General features: G+C 38.9%; 1 protein-coding gene across 2 annotated transcripts in view; it reads right to left on the bottom strand.

Annotated features, from left to right (window-relative positions):
* Positions 1–2,639: 2,639 nt before the first annotated feature.
* nsg2 (neuronal vesicle trafficking associated 2) overlaps positions 2,640–25,176 on the bottom strand; it is a 35,406-nt gene continuing 12,869 nt past the window's right edge. For both annotated transcript variants that reach the window (XM_079355606.1, XM_079355605.1), the window contains exons 4-5: positions 6,287–6,397; positions 2,640–4,141 (exon numbers count right to left, since the gene is read on the bottom strand). In XM_079355606.1, coding sequence (XP_079211732.1) covers positions 3,944–4,141; positions 6,287–6,397 — 309 coding nt within the window. In that variant the 3' untranslated portion in view covers positions 2,640–3,943. The remainder of the gene's footprint in view (positions 4,142–6,286; positions 6,398–25,176) is intronic.

Genomic DNA, 25,176 nt, shown 5'->3' with positions numbered 1-25,176 from the left:
TGAGTGTTTTAGTACCTAAATTGAGCAGGACGTCAAAACTGCAGCAACTCTTGTGTGCACAACTCTGGCAACCAATTACATTCAAAATCTGCATTTCGAAAAGACAAGACAATAGTGACAATACACCTGCCTTTGTGCACATCTGCCTCTCACTGTTTTTACCAAAACTCTCATCTCTGCCTCACAAACATTTACACAGTTTTCCTCCCCTTCGTGTAATTCCACTTTGCGTTTGTTTCTCTTCGACACCTCCGAGGGACGACTGCTGAGACGCAGCCTTTCTCTCACAGCATGAGGAATGGCTGAGGGTAGAGATGGATGTGAAGAGCACAAAATTACACAGATGGCCATGTGAATCCATGTTTGAGCGCATGTGAATCTCTCATATGTGTTTGTGTGTCTGCATGTGGGTGTAATAGAAAGACAGACTGAGAAACAGGGAGTACAGAGTAAAAACACAAGGCAACACTGTCCATTTGGCATTGGCAAATAAATGATTATGTTATCTCTTCACTTCAGTTTGAATATTGTTTCGTATATATTCCCGTAGCAAATTAAAATCTCAGATAATATGTATTTATGTTTCATCTATGTCTCCTAGAAGAGGCCCCAAAGCTGCTTCCCGATCGTTTAGAGGGAAATAGAGCTGCATGTCCTCTGCGCAGATATTTTGAGATCTGCCATATTTTAAACAAATCCACATTTTTCAAACATTCCTCTTGAGACAAACACCAATGACCTGTCTGCAACAATCAGCCCTCGCTCACGTCAGTATCTAATATCCTGCTCTGTCAGAAATTAAGCGTGAATTATAGAACTGGAAGCTATTTGCTGTCATAATTAGAGTGCCAGAGAGAGGATTAAGCCACAGTTCATCCCATATCTGATTGCCAATTGTCCCTCGGAAGTAATCAGGGCCATAAGGTCTTTTATAATGAATGGTGTAATAAGCTTGGTGAAGATTGTGTGCTTCTGCAGTGCAAAATGGATCTTAAATTAGGTTTGAAACAGCGAGCTGGAAAGCTCATACAACTGTCAGTCAGTGTTGAGGTGACACATCTGAGGTCGGGTTTTCTGTCACCTTTTATATCTTTAATTATTCATTAAACGTGTTTGCCTTTAGTTAAGTCTCAGCTCATTTAAAAGGCAAACGTTGTCTTTTTGCTGCTGACCTTTGTTGGTGTTTTGAGAGAATAGACAACTACTTACTTCTCTTGTCTGTGTGACGCCACCAGCTGCTTCTCTGAACCTAACCCCTCATTTCACAACATGTCAGCTCTGTGTTAGCAATGTGTAAGCACTGCATAAGCAACCATCTGTCCCATTCTGTTTATGAGTTCATTTTGTTTTATATTCATGTGGGATTAAATGAAACAGCAAACATCAGGAAAATGCCTTTTATGATCAGCTGTCAGCATTAAAGTATCCATCATAAGTGTTTACTGTTGATTTTCTGTAACAGCTCAACACTTCTGCGAGCCACACTGGAGGTTTGAATGTCTGAATAAAGCGGCTTCTGTCAATGACCATGACGAGATTTCATCTGAAAATAAGTGAGATCTAGAAAATATTTAATGTGACAACTTTATTACACTGGAAGTTGTGCTTAGGTCTCAACATTAAAACACATTAACATAGCCGTTTTCTCATATTCATTGTGACTAGTTGTAGCTGGCTACAACTCTCATTTTTCAAGCCACAAAGCTCTCCACTGGAACGCGTACACTCAGGTATCCATCATCTAAATCAGGAGCTGGACCTTTACATTCAAAGTCCTCTTTGAATGTAAAGGAATCATAAAGACTTTTCACTTCATGGTGACACTCAAAGTGTCTTATTTTTACGGCACTGACATCTTTGCGTTGACAGGATTTCACCAACCGCCTCCAAATGATTGGATCCAACTGTTGCAACAAGCATCTCTTCCTTCACCCTTTCGATTGATGAACATATTAATAACATGGAAAAAAAAAAACAAAGCTGTGTTTTGTGACACATTCATGTTGTAATGGTATTTTAGCCAGTCAAAAATGAAAGGTTGAGACCTTTAAATTGTATTTTTTGTGCCACTTTAATGTACTTAAAGAAAGATATAAAACCTAGATTTTTTTTGCATTACATTTGCTTGTATTTTCAGTGTACCACAAATGATAATTTTTCTCTTTCTCCTTGTTGTTTTCTACTGACTTTCTTTGTTCAATCTTATATTCAGCAGGTGTTTCTCAGCCTCAGTCCTGGAAACACGTGGAGAGCTGACAGATTCATTAAAATACAAGCCTCTAATTAGGAAAGCCTGCTATTCTTGTCACTCACTAAGTCACAGTGCTGCTCGTAAAACACAGAAGCCTTTTCTGTCAATCACAGCGGACTCAGCAGATAAATATTGTACCCAGTAGTCATTACAGAAACAGGTATTTTCTGCTGTCAATCACAGGTGCTCATCATTACAGCGGACAAATCTGCTCCCTGCAGCTCTGTAAAGTTCTGTACATTCACACAGGAATACATATCGAATGGAGTATGTTATTTGAGTACTGGGGAGCATTAACGCCTGAAAAATAGAACGTGCTGTATGAGAAGCCGTCACTATCGTTGGCTCAAAGACACGCAGCAGTAAGAACACAAGAAGACACACTCAGCACAGGTCACAGCTTGTTTTATTTTCGAATTCAAATCAAGAAAAGAGGAACAGGGATGCACAAGTTACATCAAGTATCGCTACATATCAACTAACAACATCACAATACCCCATAAAAGCGCTCTTGACAACAGATCAGACATTGCAAATTGAAAAATAACAGCGAAGGGAAATAAAGATTGGCTGCAGTTAAAGCCCATCGATAAACATATTAAAACACAGCTGAAAACAGACTGTTTGGCAAGACATGGTCGTATGCACTGGTATTAGCTTTGCCATCTGCAATGTTGTTTTTAATGGAGCAACAGGACTGGCAGCTGAAGCCGTAAGTAAGTAAACTGTTGGTTTTGTGAGAAAAAAAGCAAGAATAACCTTCTAAGAAAAGCTACTACAATGCAAAAACACAAAACTAGCTTGAACACACTATTGTCTGTACAGCTCAGTTCACTATGGGATTTAAAAATTTAGAGCACAGCACATGTCATTTCATGAGAGCTACCAAACAGCCATGATGGAAAAACTCATTCAATCACCTCCAGATAGGGACGTAAAAGGCATAAAAGCTTCCGTGGACAGTAAAGGTGAGATGCTGTGTTAAAAATGTGTTATCAGGTTTTTGTTTCATTTCCAGTAGGCTCTGTTTGTGTGTGGCGGAGGTGACTGAACTAAGCAGGGAAAGCAAAGGGGGGGCAGTCGATAAATATACAGTAACTACAGTATATGCACTTGAAAGACAGAGTGGATATTCCAGAGGTTCTCACAATGAAAATGCTTGAACTTCAGCACTAACTTGTGTCTTTTTACAGATGAGTCAGATTATCAAATAAAAATCATCAATACAATACAGTTAAAAAAAATATATAACATGACAGTCAATAAATAATAAACTAGAGGTGGGGGGATATGAATGGTGCTGAGAGAGCAAAATGTGTGTGTGTGTGTGTGTGTGTGTGTGTGTGTGTGTGTTTTGTGTATCAACAGACAATGATAATTACAAGAGAGCAAAGGTTCGATGGTTCCCCTTGATAATAGATTGAGCACAATAATGAGAAGTCGATCGAAGTCAATCGGACAATAACCTAACATGGTCTTTGTGTGGTTTTGTCTGCATGCATGTTTTCTCTCTATATCTGCATTATTTACTGGTTTTGTGTTCTCTTTTATCTATTTTTCAAAAATTACTACCTACGTGTGTGTGTGTGTGTGTGTGTGTGTGTGTTAGCATTGATCATTTCCTGTCTCTATGTTTTTTAAGTCTGCGTGTGTTCGTAATTGTGTACAACACCCTTTAACCGTTCAGCTGACTCAGTGACCGTCGCCATTCGGGGGTTTAGTGTCACGCTGCTGCCCACCTGCTCCTCCAGGCAGCCAGGGGGAGACAGAATGCGAGGTGGTCTGCTTGGCCATGCTGTAATGGCTGATCACTGTGTAGAAGCGGCCCCTGGAGTTGGCATCCTGGGCGGCGTAGTAGGCCTCAAGAGAGGCTGGGATACACCGTTTGTGCTGTGAGGAAGGAATGTAACGGAGGGGTTAGAAGTATTTTTCAGTTAGTTCACAGGTAATGGTGCTTCATGGAGCTGCAAAATCAGAAAGAAAAGAATCAAGTCCAATTATCCATTAAAATGAGGCTTGATGATTTAGAAAAAATGTCTTTATAAAAATTCTAACCCCAGCGTATTGGAATAGCTACTTTCCATAAATGCAATTTCAAACCTGTCGGTTCATGCCTTTCAACAAGATGTGTCTGTGCAAAACATAATCCCATATTTATCTTGTATAATAATACGGTTCTTGCTGTCAAGGTTCTCTAGGGATATGTACAGTACCAGTCAGCTGGATAAAAGTCAAAATGACAAAAAAATGCTAACTCTTCTCTTGGAAATAAACCACTTTAGCATGTTTAATATATAACAGCACGGCTACAGTATACATAAGCTAATTCAAGCTGTTTGAAGGACATCAAAAATGGGACACGAACTGGCACAATGTGGTGGCGGTATACTTCATAGTACCTTCAGATATTAACATTAATGATCTATGGATGCATGTGAGAGAGAGTGACTGTAAAACAATTTCTAGCTTTTAAAAATCTACGAAATAAACATGAAGAGGAACATTGTGGAAAAGCATTTCATCTTCAACTAAACGACAATAAATGTGTGATTTACAGTGAACTACCATGTTGCATTGTAGAGAGAATGGAGAGATCAAATATTATGCTAATAAAACAGATCTATGGAGAACATATAGAGCTGAACACATGCTGTTCTATATGTTCTACGTCGATGTGAAAGAGCTCTCAGCCCAGTTTCAATTTGTGTTTTATTAGAGTATGCTCGAGTGTGTACTTTAATGTGTGTGAGCCCTTATGTGTGACTGAGCACTCGCCAGCCTGTGCATATTTTTCAATTGACACTTTATACAGCAGGTGAACGTACATGTGACACTTCTAATAATACCCCTGCAGACTGCAGTCAGAGCCCCTGCAGAGGCTTTGAGCCTCAAAGTAGATTTATTCCACCTCAAAGACAAATTTGTCCTAAGACACAGACTTCCAAGGTGACCTCTCCAACTCCTGTGAAACTAAAAAAAGTGCAATGCAGTGGAAAACTACGAGTACCAGAGAGGAGAGGAGAGGCTGTCCCCATACACAAACTGCTAACCCTTACAACTCAGCTGATACTGTACCAGGACAGCACATTGTTGGATGAGGGTGGTTGAATGAGCCATTCAATTCTCAACCATATGGGTCAGAAATTACTGACCATAATTTGCAGTAATTATTGTAAAAATGGAAATGTGGGTAATTTTCATCTAATAGCAGGCATGGCTGATCACATAGTGAGCTGCCTCACTTGGATGTCTTTCTTTGGCTTTGTGTCAAGGAATAAAAGCATACAATTATACTAGATTAGTATGGCTGTCACAAATGAATGCTGTCATTGATTAATAATGCCCGCCTAACCAGTCTGTAATGTTCATCCCATGACATGAGCACACACATTAGTCCAAGTAGGGCAGAGTAATTCAAAGTGTTCTTGCAACTTCAGATATGTGGGACATAACTTATAGAGACAATGAAGGACAGGGAGGAAGATTCAGTGAAATGCATGTGAAAACTTGTGTAAGGAAAATATATTACATCAGAGGGAATGGTGGCGTTAGGTAATAGTCGAGGTTCCCAGTATCATATAATGGAAAAACATGGAAACAAGAAATGCAGCATGGAAGCACCTAAGCCCATGTAACATTTCACCGTGTTCTATGCCAAGAAGTCCCCAGCTAAGTGCAATGTGTGTGTGTTGGATATTTGTATTACTGTACTTGTGTAGGTTACATGTCTTTATTTATTAGTTCTTTATGAGTAGATGTGCTTGTACATATACAAACAGACTGTATTTATTTTATTTTATCTTGTTTTTATATATTTCAGGCATGGCACAGCAAATGTCATTGTAATGTTTTGCAGTTTCAATAGTCTATTCTATTCTATTCTGAAACCCCACAGCATATTCAATGGACAAAGGAGCTGCACTACCATACCCACTGCACATTCCGCTGTACTGTTCACTTCCTGACTTCTCCTAGGCTGAGGGGAGCTGTGTTGAAATTCTCTCCATGGACATGCAGGTCAGTCATAAGTCTTACCTTATAAATGAATCCATCTGGGCAGGCGTGGTCATAGGTGAAGGCTTTATAAACCACCAGGAACACAATGCAGGCGAGGAAGGCCAGGGCCAGGATGATCAGAATCGTCACCTGGAAGGAGAGTGAATAGGTCAGTGTGTGTGTGCCAGCGCTACAGAGGATGTGGTTTATATACAGCATAGAGACAAGGTTAGGGTAAGAAGGCTAGAGAGAGATTGAGGATGTGCACTTGTGTGTGTGTGTTTGTGTGAGTCCTGATAATAAATGGTGCAGTCAGATTCTGCATGCTCGGGTCAACAGCTCCCCAATGTGAGGTGTTCCTGTTCAGCTACAAGATAAATGACTCGGTTTGGGACACTTTGTACAGATAATTACGAGACATTTAGTCACAGGTAGGAAACAAACACTAATGAAAACATTTTAAGCACTGGCCTGGTTTCAGTTTTTTAACAGGAACAGTTTTGAAATTATTTGGACATGAGAAATTATAAACTGGGGCTCTATAAGGATTTAATCTTTTGGCCTCTAGTGGGCATTTGAAGAACTGCAGTTTTTGGAATTTCAGGAGCCATTGAATTGTTTTGCATCCAGATTGTGATTAGGGTTGCACAACTCATTGCAAATTCATTGTTAATGAAGTACAAAAATTCACAGCAAACATATAGAAGCAATCTGAATTCATCACCATAGTTAAGAAAATAAAAAGATGAGGAAAACTTAAGATCAAAACACCATTGGTATAAATGATCCAGGTCTGTTTTTCACACCCTGTAGAAGGCACAAGCCCCAATGTATTTTTAATGTTTCTAGCCCTATGAATAAAAGATATTTTCTATTTCTCGATCCTATGTCCTTTGTGAAGGTTTACAGCTGAGAAAAAAAATAATCTACAAAAAAAATTATATAGATGTATTGTTTGTTTGGTAGGTGTCTAAGTGGGCAAATCATATCTCTCGTTGGTGTTCTTAATAAATTTAGAATCAAACTGTTCTGATCAGTTTTCACAAGTGACTTTGTAAAGTGATCTGAAAACACTTTAACAAGTCTAAATTGCATCCGCGGTGAGATGAATGCTTGACAACAGTCCAAAGCCGAGCTAATCTAAAATGATGAAACTAACACATTTTTATGAACACTGGTGCGAGCAAGAATGCTCATGTGAAGTTTGAGGTGTGAAATATTCATATTCCTGACAGACATTGACAGTGTTATAGTAAAAGCAGATTAACATATAAAAGGATTTGCTTCCTCCTACCTTTTACTATTCAGACTGATCGTGCGCCTCTGAGTGAGTGTTTAATTGGAATTATGGAAATCAAGTGCAAAGGATAGTTGTGCTAAAAATGCTGTTGTCTGCCTATAGTCATAAATGCTGCAGTAAGAATATGTGCGTGCATGTCTGAGCATGGCCTGCTCAGCAGCTCATCTTGTTTCCAACCACGAATTCCCACGAAAAATAAAAAATGCCATCGAAGTCTGACTTTTTTTTTCTTTTATCTCCTCTACTTGTAGACCAGCTTGAAAGCTATTTCCAAGTCACTGCTCCCTGTTTGGTCTGCCACAGCAATTAGACATGGTTGTGATCATTTGTCTCCATCAGCTTTGCGGGAATGGACAGGGACACGCAAGCTAAGTGACTGTTTACTTGGTGTCAACTGAGGGACACGGCTCTCAACCTTGGTCACCATCGACACCCTTCGTAAATTACATTTCCCACATAACCCATGCGAACCATTGAATGGAGGCATTTAAAGTCAGAGCGACCCGCCTCTTGGAGCAGAAACAGACGCAGAATGACAGATTTCCTCCCTCGCTGATCCTTTTTTTGAATAGTGATGAACATGAAACAGCTTATTAAGAAGAGGGATTACTGTAAAGCTGCTCTCATATCAAGCAGAGAGCAAGGGCTGTTTAATACATGTGGACACCCAACTTTGCTGTGACACTATGAATCATGAAATGCAGAATAATTCGCTGTTGAATGAAGAAAATTGCTTCAACACATTTCAATATTTGTTCAGATGTTTACAGAATGTTGTGATATTCCTAATAACGATCACTGAAAACACTGCATGAGATAAACTGACCATAAATGAACTCAAGCTGTGGCGAGAGTTTAAAGAGAGCATGGTGATGGCATGAAAAATAACTATACAGTAATGCAAGATGATGCAAAGAACACATTTGGCACCAAAATGTGCCTTATGCAACAAGATGGGATAGGAAGCAACTATGCTACACTTAAATAAAAAACTTCAATCTGTCCGACCTGAAACTACTGGGTTATATTATCATCAGAGTTCTGATACCAATAATCCTTCTTAGTCTCTCGATTTGACTTGAATTTGATTTGTTAACCAGCAAATAATGTTTGAAAGTGGAAAACAGAACATGCAGCTAGGGAAATACAGTGAAACTTGTGAAAACTCAAAATGGAGAAGTTGCATTAGAATCCTGGGGTGTCTTCACCTCTCCAGTGGACGCAGGCCATAAGCGCAAGCCACAGGCTCAGCTAGCGCTAACATTAGCATAGCTTGTTACCAGGTGCAGGATTCCTTCAGAAGATTGGACTAGGCAAAAAAAATAAATAAATCAAACTAACCGCATCTATACAGGGTTAGTAGAAGTTAACTTCTTCTGAAATTATTTCTAATATGCAAAGTTATTAACACTATCATAAACGTGTTTTAGTCAATACTAAAGTTTAGGTATCAGAATCTCTACCAGGGGAAAAAAGCTTTACAGTAAGATATATAAAATGTATATAATATAGAAATGTATTTTCATTGTTATATTTATCGACATAAAATTTTTACATACAAAACATGACTGAGCTAATACATGTTAGTTTTATAAATATGTATTTGTAACTGTAATTCCAGTCAAAGAAGCCATGATGAGCTGTTTACTGAATCTAAAACAGTCCTTCCAAAGATGAGTTATTGATATCAGAAAGAGATTATATGACGGCTATTTAATGACGCTTAAAATGAGGCCATTGCACAGATGAGTGGTATTAACCCCAGCATGGAGTGTAAAGCTTATGTCAACATTCAATAACACTTTCATTGTAGTTACAACACAGCAAAGTCAGCCGAAGCATTAACATCACCCGCCCTTTGTAAAAGAAACAATCACTCCAAAATCCCTGCAGATGCAGGCGCGACCATGTGGTTTATAAAGCCATTAAAAACCTATCCTGACCTTTCTCCATTATTCATAATCTGGCTGATCTCTACCGTAAACCTAAGAAGGTTAGAACAAATTCCATAGCTTCATCTATGAAGTGGATGTGATGCATACTTACATCTAGCAATGCTAGCCAGATGCAATCTTTTTCAATGACAAGCTAATGCTCTTATACTCATGATGTCAGTTGAATTTGTGCCAAGGGTGCAAACAAGCATGCACAAATAAGGAGAATATAACTAAATACCATAGAATAACAAACATTTTGATGTCATTTAATACCACTCTCACCAGTATCATATTCATGTGTCTGACCTACTACAGACTAGATAGATAGATAGATAGATAGATAGATAGATAGATAGATAGATAGATAGATAGATAGATAGATAGATAGATAGATAGATAGATAGATAGATAGATAGATAGATAGATAGATAGATAGATAGATAGATAGATAGATAGATAGATACTTTATTGATCCCAAGGGAAATTCAAACTGGAGTCTTGGATGCAGACAGAAGCATTGCACATTCTCCATCAGTTAAGATTTTCTAAACTGTGAGGAATTGTATCTGGAACTGACAGAAAAGTCTTTTTTTTTTTTTTTTTTTCATATTATGAAACATTGTTTGCCTTTATGGAAGTAGACTTGATGGAAGCATCTATCCGTGCAGCATCGCTGTTTAAGGTACCAATGTACAGAAAGTTAGGGAGATAATATACAGTAAGCCTATATGTAATTTAAGTCAGGTCGAATGTAATTGATGAGACCTTGAAAAATGTACAAATACAAATATGAGTTTATATGGAATCTAAAAATCTTCAGCCTTTTGTCACTTGACACATGGATTTAAAAGGAATTAAGTTTTGAAATCTAACATTTTTTTTTTTTTTAAACAAAACAATACAATAGGAAAGCTCTATGGAAACGTATGGAAAACAGAAATGTATGGAAAATACTTTATATATATCTACTGAAATTCATTTTCAGTTTTTTTTTTTTTTCCCAGAGCGCTTTCAATGAAACAGCAGCTGTAGACAGTTGTTTATCATGGGGGCAGACAATCAAAGCAGATTATAAAAAAATCCAGTAGGATTGTTGTTGTTCTCTGTTCACCAGCTCTTCATCTCAGACTGCAGATAACGCACTGTGCATATCATTAGGATTTACCTCCATCTTTGATACCACAATTCAGCTGTTTGTACTGTGATGTGAAGCTCTGACCCTGTGCTTGTTAAACGATATTTGATTTCAACAACTACTATTTTCCACAGGATACACATGCCTTTAATTATTAATTGTTTTCCACTGCATCAAAGTTTAAAAGCTGCTTCTAGTGTGAATGTGCGTCTTCACAGCCTATTTCACCCGAATTTGACATTCAATTTCTCATCTTTCTTTTCCTCAACACTGCACCTTGTTAGGATACAACACATCACCCACGCTTTCACTGCTGGAGCTTGACAAGCCATACGGAGGAGCAGACACCCCCTCCCATTCACTCGAGGTAGAAGAGGAGAATATGTAAGTGTGTAGAAAGGGGACAAGGGTGCGTGTGTGTGTGTACAGTATATGACAGGAGGGGAGAAAAATAGCGTTGATAAAAACAGATAACTGCGAGTTATCGAGAGGGCAAGTGAAAAGACAATAAAGGCATAAAGAGAGTGAGCATTTGAAGTCACAGGGCAGATGGGGGATCATCTTCCTTCTCCTCGTGGTTCAGGCAGACAGATAGACTGAGAGGCATGCAAGCAGGCGGGCTGCAAACACAATGTGATATTGACTGTTGCATCAATCAATAAAACACTGAAGAAAGAAAAGAAAACAGCTATTTTCAGTCCTGTTACTATTAGCCCTCTGACACTTTCACAATAAAAGCACAAAGAAAGTTTGGTACCCAAGTGTTTCATTGATTATTTTCTAATCTGATATGTTCAGTAAAGCCTGCAACTACCATGTTGAACTGCATGTGTTAAAAAGAGCTATTAATATCACATGAGAAAAGGTCAAATACAACATACGCTTTATCTTAGCTGTAATAATCTCTTGTGCCTTTAGGGGGGTTTGTTGATTAATGAAATTCACAAACTTGGTGACAGGAGGAGCTAGTGCGGAGAGAAAGCATGCCCTGAAACAAACACATTTCAAAAAAGAAAACATTTGAAGGTCATTGGTTAGATTGCAGGGAAGGGCTAAAACATTACACGTCCACTACACTGACTGTTAGTGAAGGACAGGGCAAGTGAGGACGGCACACTAAAGGGATAATTCCTGTGTATATTCTTAATCTATATACTTTAAATCGTATGTATACTATTCATACTGAGCTGGTAACAGAACCAACATTAAGGTTTTTTTTGTAATCAAGTATTTAATGTAGTATTTATGTCTTCAAAATGTAATTGTTCTGCTTCCTTTTTGGGAATACACGTAAAGAAAATGGGATTTAAATTCAGGTTATATGTGACATGACATGTCATCCTTAAAAATGGTGCCAACCAATTATACTTCTGATCAGTAATGACATTTATAACAACAGGTTAGATGAGATTAAAAAAAACCAAAACCTAAAATTACAGGAAATACACAATTTCCTGTTCAGGAGGGTGCAACAAACAATCATGTATTATTTGTACGTGCAAATATCTAATTAGTCATATAAATTAAAAATCCACTTTTCAGTGTTTTTGAAAATATATATCGGGGTAACCTGAGTGTCTCTATAAACCCACAAAATGTGAAATAATTCCACCCAGTCCTTTGTTTGTCTAACAAGTGTCACAACGCAGAGAAAAATGCCCCGTTTCAAATTTTCTCTTTTCATGAAGTCACAGTGGGATTCTGTACAAAAAAAGAAGAAAAGTAAACCTCCCCTCCCTTTGTATCTCCACCCATCGACTCCATCCCAGAAAGTGAGACAGTGAGCCAGCATGCACAATAACAGCAGCGATAAATGACAGCAGCTGAAGATTAAGCTAAATTCCGCTTCTCCCTTGAATGAAATGTGTTCAGTGTATAAAATACATTTCAATAAAAAAAAAAAACAGCAAACAATCTTTGGTTCCCCTCTCACAGCTTCAAGTTTGCGGCAGGAAATTGTGTATTTGTAGGGTTCAGACTGTACAACAAAACAAGTAATTCATACAGATCATCATACCACTGGGGCCCTGATTGTAGTCATTATGTCCTATTTTCCTACAATTTAAAGAGTGAAAGGAGCAGATAATGAACATAAATGTTGAAGTGACACTCCTTACTGTGACGCAGGATGAAAAACCTGTATAATAAAAACACCTCCTCTTTTCTCTCTGCAGCAGCCTATTATTACTAATACCTTAAACCAAGCAATCTAGCCCGGAGTGGAGATGGAAATGAGTCATGTTCAGGTTTCTCATGGAGTTACCAGGCCCTCGCCTGTTCATCACATCTCAGGGATCAGCCTGCTACATAAAAATGTAAATGAAATCATCCCTTATCCTCTTAAGGCACTTTTGTAATGATGAAATTAATGAGGTGGGTGACACCAAACCTGTGAGGGTAACAATAAACGAAAACTGAAGGTCACAGGTTTGATCCTTGTGTGTCCTTAAGCCAGACACAGGCCTCACTTGATCAGTGTATTTCAGTCTCATACGTCCAGCCCAAATAAACACAACGTAAAAAACGCTCTCACCTCCCAACACCTTCAGACTCTCAGCATCGACAACAAGCACAAGCTAACTAGCTAGCTCAACCACAACTTATGTTCCCTGTTCAGGTATAATCCAAAGTTATTTCCTGCCAACCTTTCTGTTGTTCATATCTTTCGTGATCAGGCGCAAAGACAAATTAAACAGGTATGTCTGTCACTGTGCTTTTGGACGCTGTCTGACAGTTTGAGCAGGTGTTATAAGAAAAGAGAGCCCTGAGGTTGAGGATACAGCATGTGGATCTGCTCTTACTGTGTGAGTGTTTGCAGTTGTATGACGAAAATATCAAACATGAAATTGATCCAAACCTCCTGGGCCTGTTGTGATAGATTGTTCAAACTGACCTTTTCTTTGTAAACATTGTAATTATTTGAGACGAAAAAAGAGCCATCATGAAAAGCTTAGACAGTGAAGAAAATTGCCTGCAAATGACAGAGATCTTAAATGCATCCTTGGGCTTTTAGTGTAGTGGTGCACTGACTGTTTATAGCCAAAATGGTCAAGAACAACTTAACTGTTTGAATGTGTTGTACTTAATGAGATTGTTATATTGCCAAAGTAAAATAATTATAGTAAAGAACATTGTATAATATGTAACTACAAAATGCAAGAGTATGTTAACATTTTATGTTAATAACAATGACTTACATTGGAAAGATTATTCAGTAAAAAAAAAAATCTTTACTTCCCATAACTAGTTAAGGGTAAAGGGCACTAACGTGACGCAACAGATCACTTGATGGCCATATAAAAAAATGTGAATAACCATTTCTAACTTTTTCTACAGATTTTATTCATACTCAACCTTTCCCCCCCCCACCGATTATTGTTTATCCCGTGTAGCCTCCTTTATTTTTCACTCAATGCATCTCAGTGCAAAGCTCTCCTTTGTTTTCAGGGTAGCAAAGAGAAGTCTCAGAGCATTAGTCTGCAGGGAACACTACCTCTGAGCAGTGTTTCTCAGACAAGGCAGAGGGATGTCAAGGAGACTGCGCACTGGGATTTAAGCTCTCAGGTACTGGCTATCTGGTTCAGACAAGCACAGCTTCAGCAGTGGGTAAAGAAAATACAAACACGCTGCTGTCGAGAAGCCTCGCATCACAAAATGGAAACGCAAACTGTTAAAATGCCAACCTGACAAAACAAGAGATTTTCGTCTGATCTTAGGGGAGCTGAGAACCGCGGATCTGCCTGCAAGCTCTACAGGAGCCTTTGAAGGACCTACATTAGTCAGTATTTTCCAATGACTGTGACATATATGACCTTACTGAATACTTAAACATGCTGTTCTCCTTTGTATGTTATTTTGGAGGGTGTTTTTTTAAATAGAGCAATTGTTTCATGGAAAAGGTCACTTTGCTGCAGTGAAGAAAATATTTAAATCCAGTAATAAAAAAAACATGTATAAATAAGTGTATTTATAATTATATATCCGGAAATGTTTGTAATGACTAACTATTACTTTAACTTAAGACCCAAGAAACATTTGGGGGTGGGGGGGATGGTATGGTGCATTTAGAGGCTGGTTCAGTGGAATGGTGGAGGAGGGCAGAGAGGGAATGATACTATTGTAAGTCATCTTATATGCTTTAAAAATATATACAATTGTATGGTGGGGAAATTTGTCATTAAAGAACATTCAAAGTCTTTCTCTCTCATCCACACGGGCTCCACTATTTCAGTAGCGAATGAATCAGTGCATGTGCAGCGGAAGATAAATGCTAATTATGCTAATGTACCCCAATTAAGCAAGGTCTCTATGGTGACAAAACTTCAAAGCTTTTATTAGAGCACGCTGTCATAATGGTTAAGAGATGTTTCTAAGAGGAGAACATGCTCATGCAGAGACAATGAGCTCGGAGGATTTTAATGGAAGAAACGGGAAGGGTCATCAAATGCAAAATAATTAAACTCTGCAAACCCTCTTATTCAGGGAGATAATAAAGAAGAATTATATAAAATACAACACCTCTAAAACATGTGCTCGTGGGAAAAACACCAATGGATAAATGGTATTAAAATTGAAAACATCGTCAATAACGTCAACACCCGAGTACACACACAAACACACACTCATTATGAATCAGTAATTTGTCTCTGAGGAGAAACTAAACATCTGGTTTCGTTTGCTAATCAGCTCCTGCACTGTGAGATGGAGACATTGCTTGAGAGGAGATATAATTAATGATGGCCCACCCCAAACACACAATAACACACACATAAATACACGGGCAGAAAAATAAGCACATCTCTAAAGAGTTGTTTACACCACAAGACAAGGTTCATTACGCTAATGTTTCCAGTCTCCTGAGCACTTTTTATGTTCCTGCTCGTATAGTCAATATGCAGACAACTCGGTGTGTTAGAAGATTTTTTGTTTCTACTTTCTTGTTTCGCCAGAGCTACATTTAGTTTTATACTTCACTGAGATTGTTTCGCCTCATACTAAAAACAGCCTTTCTTCATCCAAATGTTGTTTGAATACAAAGCTAGTTTTAATTTAAGTAACTTCTTATTAACTTTCCCAATACAATATTTATATGTGCTTGGAATATTATAAATATATAAGAGAAAGATAAAAGGGAAAATAAAAAGGTTTTAGCTGAAAGAGAATCAAGTTTTGATAGTTATATTTCCTTGAGTGTTAAATTAGATGAGTCAGCTTCATTTGAACCCTTTACCCTCCTTGTAAAAAAATAGTTTGTATTTTACCTTTTACATAGGGAACAGAGGGGTGTACTACGACAGAGTTCAACATGTCTAAAAAGCCTTACATATTATTTATCACAAATTTGGTTATGAACTTTTTCTGTTAACTCAGGCTGTGGGCTTCAGCTTCTGAGTGTTGAGCGTATCATTTAACACTTTTTAAGCATAGAAATAAATAATTGCCAGCTTTCTGCTTCAGTTTAACTAATATAATAAGGAGTTATGTTTAATATTTAAGTAAAGGTAAATTATTTTGTTTAACTAAAATGAATATTGATGCTGTTTGACCTCTGCCCTGTGGGCCCACTGCAGGGACAGACGTGGGTTTGGTTCATTGTAGACCGTAGTTAGGCAAACGTAAGGGCTTTGGTGGGCTGATCCTCGGCAACGCAGACTGGCTTGGTACGTGGAACGGCTCCTCCCTGGTGGGGAAGGAGATGGCTGAGCAATGCAAATAGGCCTAATGGAATAAACTAATCTTTCCTATGAAAGTAACAAATGTGATTTTGGTTGGACGAGACGTCAATGACCAACTAATGAACCACCTGACTAAAGGGTGTCAGCCCTGTTAGAATCTGTTTAACTCAAACTGGCCTGAGGTTTTAAATCAACTTCATGCACATGTAATGCAGACAATATAAATCTCCTATAAGAGGAGTTGGTTTGAAAACTCTTCTGAATAAGCAAACACTGTTCTGGGATGAGAAAAGCTGAGGAGACAGACAGAATCTTTATTTTTCTTTTTTCTAGAGAGAGTTTAGGGGTAGATCTGGAGGGGGGATGATTAAGTGGGAAGACGGGTATAAGGATTTGTCTTGAAGAGAAGAGCTTTAGGTTTGAAATGGATTTTGTGGTAGATTCTGTCTGCTGCTTGAATCATTGTTGGGGGTCATCACTTTGTTTCAACAATTACACATGTTACAAATTAGAAGGGTCAAGTATTGAAATTAACCTTTAAAGTTCAGAAAATGTGGTTAGCCATAAATGTGGACAGAAATGAGTCCGAGTGAGAATGAACATGAAGGACCATTGTAATAGAACAATAAGACAACACATGATACTGTGATACTGATGATATCTGCTCTGAGCACAGCAGTAGTAGCTTCTATGGTGGTGGATAGGTGGATGGATGACAAGGACAGATGTGAAAGGCAGAGGAAACAGGGGAAAAAGGGAGGAAGGGAGGGTCAGACTAGCCATCCGCAGTCTGTCTGACTCTAATTGCTCCCCTGGCTCAGCGCGTCAGAACAACAGCAGCACAGTGAAGGACTCTGGCTGAGGACAGCGAGCAAAGTGACCACTCACTTCTGCTTTTCATTTGTTCTTTCTCAACTTGAAAACATCAAAGTCGGGATTTTTCTCAGGGTTATGTCTCCATTTGTGATGTGGCAGACGGAGCACATATTGAGTGGAGCATGCTCCGTTTGACAGTGAGAATTTGCTTTTTGGAGTCTGATATGGAGGCTTTATTCATGAAAACTTTCACCAAACCATCCATGTAAAGGACATCTTGTCCTTGTCCTTTCATTTCTTTAAAAAACGTTTAGAATTTTGTAAAATGGCGACAAATCCAGCAACAACATTGAATAGTTTTCAGACCTGACGAGGATCTGGTTCAGGTTTGGTTAACCTTAAACTGTAATACAGGAGAATCGGGTTTGCATATATATTACAGATGCTGACCTGATTAAGCAGATCACAAATCAGCCAAGAAAAGTTTCACAAAATCTCTTTATTATTAACATTTAAGAAGTTCATTGTGTTCTCAATGAAAAAACTATTTTAGGTTGCAATGGGCAGTCTGAATAAAGTCATTACAGACCATAAAGGAGTTTATGGTCTGTATTGACTTTCACACCAAAACAGAGACAAAAAGAAAGTGCTGTATTGGATAGTACTCAGACACCCTGCACTGAAAGGAAAATGTTGGATTGTAGTAATGTAGTGTAGTAATGTAGTGTGTCTAAGAGTACTTCTCGTTCTATTAAGAAAGGTATACCACACTACTTTGTTACTGGTTCTTACTGACAAGAGGGACTTTTTACTCGAATAGATGCACTTGTTGTTTAGTGGTACAAGTAGTCAAAGTTTTACTGATAACAGTCTCAAAGACAACAACAATACAATCGAACAAACAGACATTGAGTTAACTTTTGCATATTTTCATTGTTTCTGTGTAGCTCAACAACACGTTTATTCTCCCCAAAGACAACAAAAATGGAAAGCATTCAGGGAGCACACAACTTAGCAAAGCGACAGTCTTGCAATGTTGAGAAATCATATGAAATTGCTTTATCAGCACCAGACACTAATTAGTATTTCCTTGGGCAATGGCCTCATTTTCCTTAAAAATTCTGTTAAAATATGCTCTCAGATTTTAAAATAGCCCGCTGGCAGTAGAAATACAAGACTCGAGTGAGAGTTAGGTTCACAGACAGTTTCCAACCAACCAGCTTTGAGTGTGTGTGTGTGTGTGTGTGTGTGTGTGTGTGTGTGTGTGTGTGTGTGCGTGTGCGCACAACTTGACTAGAATTAACCCCAGCTATAACTAACTGGTAAAATGGATGGTGTTGTGACCTAAACAAAGCCAGATCTTTTGTCTTTCTTTCCCGATGATAAATGAACATTAAAGTCAGCCTGTATATGAACACATGTCCCAAGAGATTAAAAGCTGTCACACTGCATTGTTCAAGCTCAGAAATCCTTTTAGTGTTGAAAAGCCCTGACTGTTGAGTAATAAAGAGCAGCAATAGTGTTTTTGATACAGCTGTCTCTTCATGGCTGTATAAAAATGACAGAACAGTCGTTTTTTGGATTTGGATTTATTTATTTTTATTGAACCAAAATCAGGGCTTTTCTCTTCCGTCGAGACAAAAAAAGGACTTGCACTGAATCTTTGTTGTGTATCTCACATAATGTGTACATACATATATAAACAGAACATGCTGATATTCATATGCAGACAATGATTGAAGTGCGTTTGCTTTGAGTCGCGGCTTGATATAAGATCTGAAACAAGAAGTAGAGCAGAACGGAGCCATCTGTTCTTATAAATCTTCCCAAATATCAAATATCACTCACTCAGTGGCCATGTCTGTCGTTTTTGTTCTCTGTGTTTGTTCTCTTGGGAGTTGTCGTTGTTTCCCGCCTGTCATCGTGTGAGACTGTGTGTGTCCCAGCTGACACAGGAAGACCTCTGTGCAGAGACAAATGATTCAGACTCGAGTTGGCTTTGAGACTGACCTAACAGAGGCTGTGTTTAAGGTTCACTGGAAGGAAGGAAGTTTTGATTTGCAAAGTCTCACAGGCTGTTAGCAGCGTCCTCGTTGTCTGTTTTTGACGCTGTATCATCTTGTTAAAATATACTTTTTATAGGCCTTGTCTGAACACCACAGCCGGAACTGATTCATAATCTCACAGTAAAAGCAAAGTGTTTGCACTTCAAGTTTGCTGACTGCCGAGGCTTTACGATCTATTTAAACAGGAAAACCTTATTGAGATTAAAAATCTCATTTACAAGAGTGTCCTGGCCAAGACAATGGGTCACATCTGGCCCATTTATTTCATCAGAGGCCAAATGTGTACAAGAAATCTGGGAATATCTGCCAAAAGGAGCTGGCACACTTAAAGCAGGATCTGTTAATTGTTGTCTTAGAAGTGATGTAAAATTGTTCTCAGAACGGAGTTTGATATGTATGTGCCACCAATTCTTGGCTATGTTTGACACAATGTGTGTGTGTGTGTGTGTGTGTGTGTGTGTGTGTGTGTGTGTGTGTGTATGTGTGATGATGAAAATAGGCAAAAGTAGTAAATATTACGTAGAGCACAATGTCTGAACTGGCAAGATTATCTGACAATGAGAAGGTAAGGAAGGACTGATGTGATGAAGAAGTGGGTAGTCGATAAGGAGCCAGTAAAGGTGCCAGGTTGAATCCCTGAAAAGTTGAATAAAGTCTCACCTCTGCAACCAATTACTTTCAAGCTGCCTTTAGGCAAAACCACAACTGCTGAGGTACAGATAATGATACTGCAAGAAGATGATACATTTAATCAGCCCAGGACTTGTTTAAATCGAGTTCCACTGTTCAAATAAAAGAAAGTGAGAGGGTACCAGACAGCCCTCAGGCATGTATGCCTCAGGTCATGTAGAGTCACTTAATGCAGCTCCAACAGTGTGTCACTGCAGGATCTGCAAAAAGCATATACTGGTGTGCGTACTTGAGTTTCCTTCCTGGTTGACCTCATAGAGGAAGGCGACAATTTTATCTACTTTGTCTTTATTTTGACTCACCCTCAGGTATGTGTAGTTAACACATCTGTATTATGACTGTATGGATTTATGCAATTTAACGATTGTGGTGACACTCAACTAACTGACTGCACAAAGTGATTCGTTCTGTATATTTCTCGTTACACAATAACAGAATCATAACTTAAATGTCTGGGTATGAGAACTTTACTTTCAGTGGATATTTTTATCTGTCTCCTTGCAGCAGTACATTCACCGTGGTACAGTAAGTCTGTTAAAACCAATACCTTGCGACTAAAATAAAATTGTTTATAGAGATTCTTAACAAAAAGGCCAAAGCACGAGTTCATACAAAAACACACTTTGTTTTCATAACAGCTGCTGTTCTCCAAGTGCAGCAGTAGAGCACTTTAGTTGCTCCCACCTAAGTAAAAAAAAAAAAGCTTCCGCCCTCTCCCTGCCCTCCCTCAGATGTTCTACCGCCTTCAACAGCACCCAGAGTTAACAGTACAATACTAGTGGTGAAGGTAAATCAATTGTTCCCCCATTGCTCACTGGGATGCCTCTGTGTGTTCGTGTGTGATTTTGCATCTGTGTGGGTGTTTAACTGAGCCCAGACGACGGCTATGGACGCTCCCTACAATCAGCGTACTATTAGTCATCCGCACAAAGCAAGCAAAAACAATGCGTGAAAGAGGAGGCTGTGCACGGTTTCCTACCACAGCAGTAATTATCTCCAACCTGACAAACAGTGAAGGCCTTCTGTGGAGGCGGCAGATTGCAGCAGAGCTTTTATGTGAAGGCGAAGTGGAGGTAATAATGGTATAATTGTTGTGGACCACGGCAGCCTCTCCTGCAGCTACCTGCACAGGCCTTCTGACTTCGACTTGGCAGTCACGGTGCTGTCATGTGGTCACTGTCAGTCCTGTAGGAGTGTGTGTGTGTGTGTGAGTGCACAGGGGTTCGAAGCGTGTGCAGGCCGGGCGAGAGGAGGCCAAGTACCGTAAATTCCGTACTATTGAGCGCACCTGGATATAAGCCGTACCGGCTAAAAATAAGTAAATAAATGTATTTGTACATATATAAGCCGCACTTGATTATAAGCCGCAGGTGTCCACGCTATAACAAGAGCTATTTACACAGACGTAGGCTACCGGTAACATCCGCAAATACTGTAGCGTCCGTACGGACGTTAAAGGACGACGAGAGCGTTCAAATAATAACTTAATAACCCGATCACTGTCGGCCGTGACCACGCCGTTTACAGCAGAGAGCAACACATAACTTGCCGTAACAATCCAACTCTCTCCCCCAGCGTTCTCTCATACAGCCGCTCAACACCATAGACTGTAAAAATACGTTCTCGCTGGTGCATTCACTGACTCTCCACATAATCGGAATTATGAACACATTATCAACTACTGACTTTACAACATGAACCGTTACAATACGAAGCCTAGCCGACGGTGTCTGTAACACGGCTGATGAAAAAGATGACCGTAATATATTTCACAAGAAAAAGTCCATCCATTCACTGCCTCAGAATGACTTCATTACTCACTTCCTCAGTCTCTGTTGTCGCTGTCAGTGTCATCTTAACGTGCAGCAGCTCTGTTAGCTTCTTTGACAGCCAGGTCGATCGCCTTTAACTTGAAAGCTGCATCATATGTATTTCTCCGTGTGTTTTCCATCATGAGGGTGCGTGCATGAAGCGCAAAATGACTGATATTAAGATCCGACGTGACGAAGTCAAATGTTTTTGCGGCAGAAGCTCATTGTCCCCCATAAAAAATCCATGCATTAGCCGCACCGGAGTAGAAGCCGCAGTGCTCTAAGTGTGAGAAAAAAGTAGCGGCTTATAGTCCGGAATTTACGGTACTCCTTTTTCTGGATAGTGATCAAGCCAGAAACCCAGTAGGACATTACAAATGAATAGTCTCTTTCATCAACCTGTACAGCTGCAGCTTCGATCCCTGCCCTGAGGCCTCTGACCTATCACATCTTCCCTTCTTCAAGTTTTCATTTTTAGAGATGCTCTTCGTGGGTTTTCTTTCAGACTGTCTGCAGCTGAGCGTTGCAGCAAAATTTGAAGAGAAAAAAGGAGATCTTTTGCAGCAAAGGTTGTGAGCTGCATTTAAATCAGAAACACTGCAAATACCTCAATGCACCAGCTGTCCTCTTTCCATGAAGTAAATTCTGCATTTGTCTCTGATATTGAACTCATGACTCCTTTCATTTGAAAAATCGACCATTGCGATGATCTGAACTATTTATGTTTAGCATTTAACTTATTCTTCGTGAACTTGTATGTTGTTATATAATCTAGCATGAATTCACCAGCCCTAATGCAAACTGGAGAAGAAATTCATCCAAGATTATTTACGTCAACAGACTAAACTCCATCCGGGGATGTCTCCAGGTTCGGATTACACAACATGTTCAACTCAGGAGCTTTTAGTTAGTTAGTTAATGAGGGAGGGAAACATGTGCTCTGTTCTGTCATGGAACAAAAGAGCGTAGGGAAAACACTGGATGTCAGACCTGCTGGGAGTAATCAGAAAGATAGAGAATGCAAGCAAGCGAGAGAGGGAAGAAGGGAGGAGGGTAAAAGGCAGGCGCAGAGGGACAGAAGAAGAGGAGAAGTGAGTGGGGAGCAACTTTATTATCATGAATGAAAACTTACAAAATAAAACGTAAAAAGAACATTTTTATTAACTGAAAAAAATAAAATAAAATATGAATAAGGCGTCAAATAAAATTATAAACAAAAGGCCCTTGGTTTAATCGTTGACACCAGCATTGACTGACACATGGCCTAACCTGGCAATGTGTCTCAGGTACATCTGGTTCAATGTGTGCGGCTTTAATCAGTATTTTTAAATATCCTGTTTTCGTATTCTAATTTTAGAAACCAGAATAAGCCCTTATCCTTACTCTGAGAAACACAATGTTGCCACCTGGAGAACTCACAAAGTAGACAGGATGCTGTGGCATGTACAAACCATGTATGAGTGACGTATCAGCAATCAGAGCCTTTTCATTCTGGAGTGACACAGGAACTGACTTTTGTTTTACAGCGATGAACACATTACATATGTTCAGTGGAATAAGTTAGATGCTTGACCAAATAAGATGCAGTAATCAGAAAGTGGGATAGTGGTATTTATCATGTACACAGGGTTATGAACAACAACGTTTCTCTGTGTGCACGTGTGCCAAATCTCGAATGTGATCAAAACTGGGAAAAGGCAAATAACTGAGATTCTGAATTCAATGTAAACACACTCAAGGGAAGCAATGACACATGAACCTGCTCTAATTGGACGAATCTTGACAAGAGACGAACAGCCTTTTGTGTGTGATTCTTTTCTTTAGGGTTTTTTTTTCTTTTTGCCCTTTTGTGGTTTGTATGTCAGTGTGCTTTTCTTGCATACAAAATGTTCTCTGTCCTATTCACTACACGCATATCTTTAATAAAATAAGCTGTATTGCCTTTTAAAAAAAGAGTGTATATATATATATATATATAAACACACACATATATATATAAACACACACACACACACGTACATACATACAGTATATACATGCAGTATGTTAAAACATGCAAGGAAGGAAAAGGAGCATCGGAAGAGAAGGAAAGAATTTCGAGGGAAGCATGAAGCAGGAGCAAGGCGATGAGGGAGGGCAGATTAGAGAGCATTTTACACTGTGAGCTCTTCATCCATCAACACAATCTGCGAAGCTCAGTAGAGAAAAGAAATGTGCAAGCTTTCGTCCCAAAATGTTTGCACTGTACTGCACAGCACACTTGGTGTGTGAGTGTGTGGACATGCCTGTGCGCCTGCAGAATCAGCTCTGCCAGTCAAGCAAAGAAGCAAGCAGTTCAGTTGAGATCCAAAAACCAACCGACACTGCACAAAATCACACAGACTGAAACGCATTTCTGCCTAACAAAAGCTGACGCAATGTGCAAGCTTAAGATGACGGCAAAATCTACAGCAACATTTGTGATGGGTAAATATCTCCAACAAGTTCGTTTTGCACTGCTGAGTTTCAATATGTACATTCTGTCAATTTTCCCTGATATTTTTTTTCAGTAATACAAGTGACATACCCATAGAAATCACCTCACCTAAAGACTATAAAGTGTCCTCATAGAGAACTCTAATGATTTTGCTTGGAAAATTAAAATGCCGCTTGACAGCTGTATGTTCATTCACAAGAGTTTGTAAATTAGCACAGTCTAGCTAGCATTCACAAAGCAGTCTATTGAAAAAAGAAACATTATCTCTCAGGAATAAACACTTATCTCCTGTAAGTTTGGTTTCAAACACTGACTCAATGTATTGTTAGGTCATTCAAATTATTAGAGTAGTAAAATATAAAAACATTTGAAAGTTGAATGACATTTTGCAAACTTTACTGTCGCATCAGTTTTGCTTTCGCTAATTGCTAACTAGCATAACTAGCACTAAACATATTTTCTCAATTAAAATCACAAATGACAAACTCCAACAGCTATTATGATGTGGTTTTAAAGAAAGTAAATTACATACACTTTGGAGGAATTCTCTATGTGAATGTTATGTTTAACCCGTGTAATTTCAAATACATCACAGAAGGCTGGAGGCTTTTTGACTGAATTTTAAATCAATAAGAGACCGCAGGATTGTTAAATACATTCTCTTAATAAAGGTTTCATAACATGATTGTTCAAGAATGCTGCAATTTCCTCGACACCAAGCCCATTGCAATGCTTTTTAATGTTTTTCATTTAACCCTGGTTCTGACACTGCTCCAGTTATTATTGTTTGAATGTGTGTGTGAGTGGGTTTTTGCTTTTCAATATAATGTCTCATCCAGACAGATTTCAGAGCCTCTTCAGGGATCTTATTCTGCTCCTCCTCACTTTGGAGGACATTTCAGAGTAGTGTTACACATCTTATTTACGCTCACACCTCTGCTCTGCTACTTTCTCTCCTCTATCTCGCTCTTTTTCAGGGTTGACATGAGCGGTGGTTTTCTTTGCTGCCATGACAACACAAGC

This window comes from Symphodus melops, assembly GCF_947650265.1.
Source record: "Symphodus melops genome assembly, chromosome: 11".
NCBI classification, from domain to species: Eukaryota; Metazoa; Chordata; class Actinopteri; order Labriformes; family Labridae; genus Symphodus; species Symphodus melops.
Note: the sequence above shows the minus strand (reverse complement) of the source record. Positions and strands in the feature narration are given on the sequence as shown.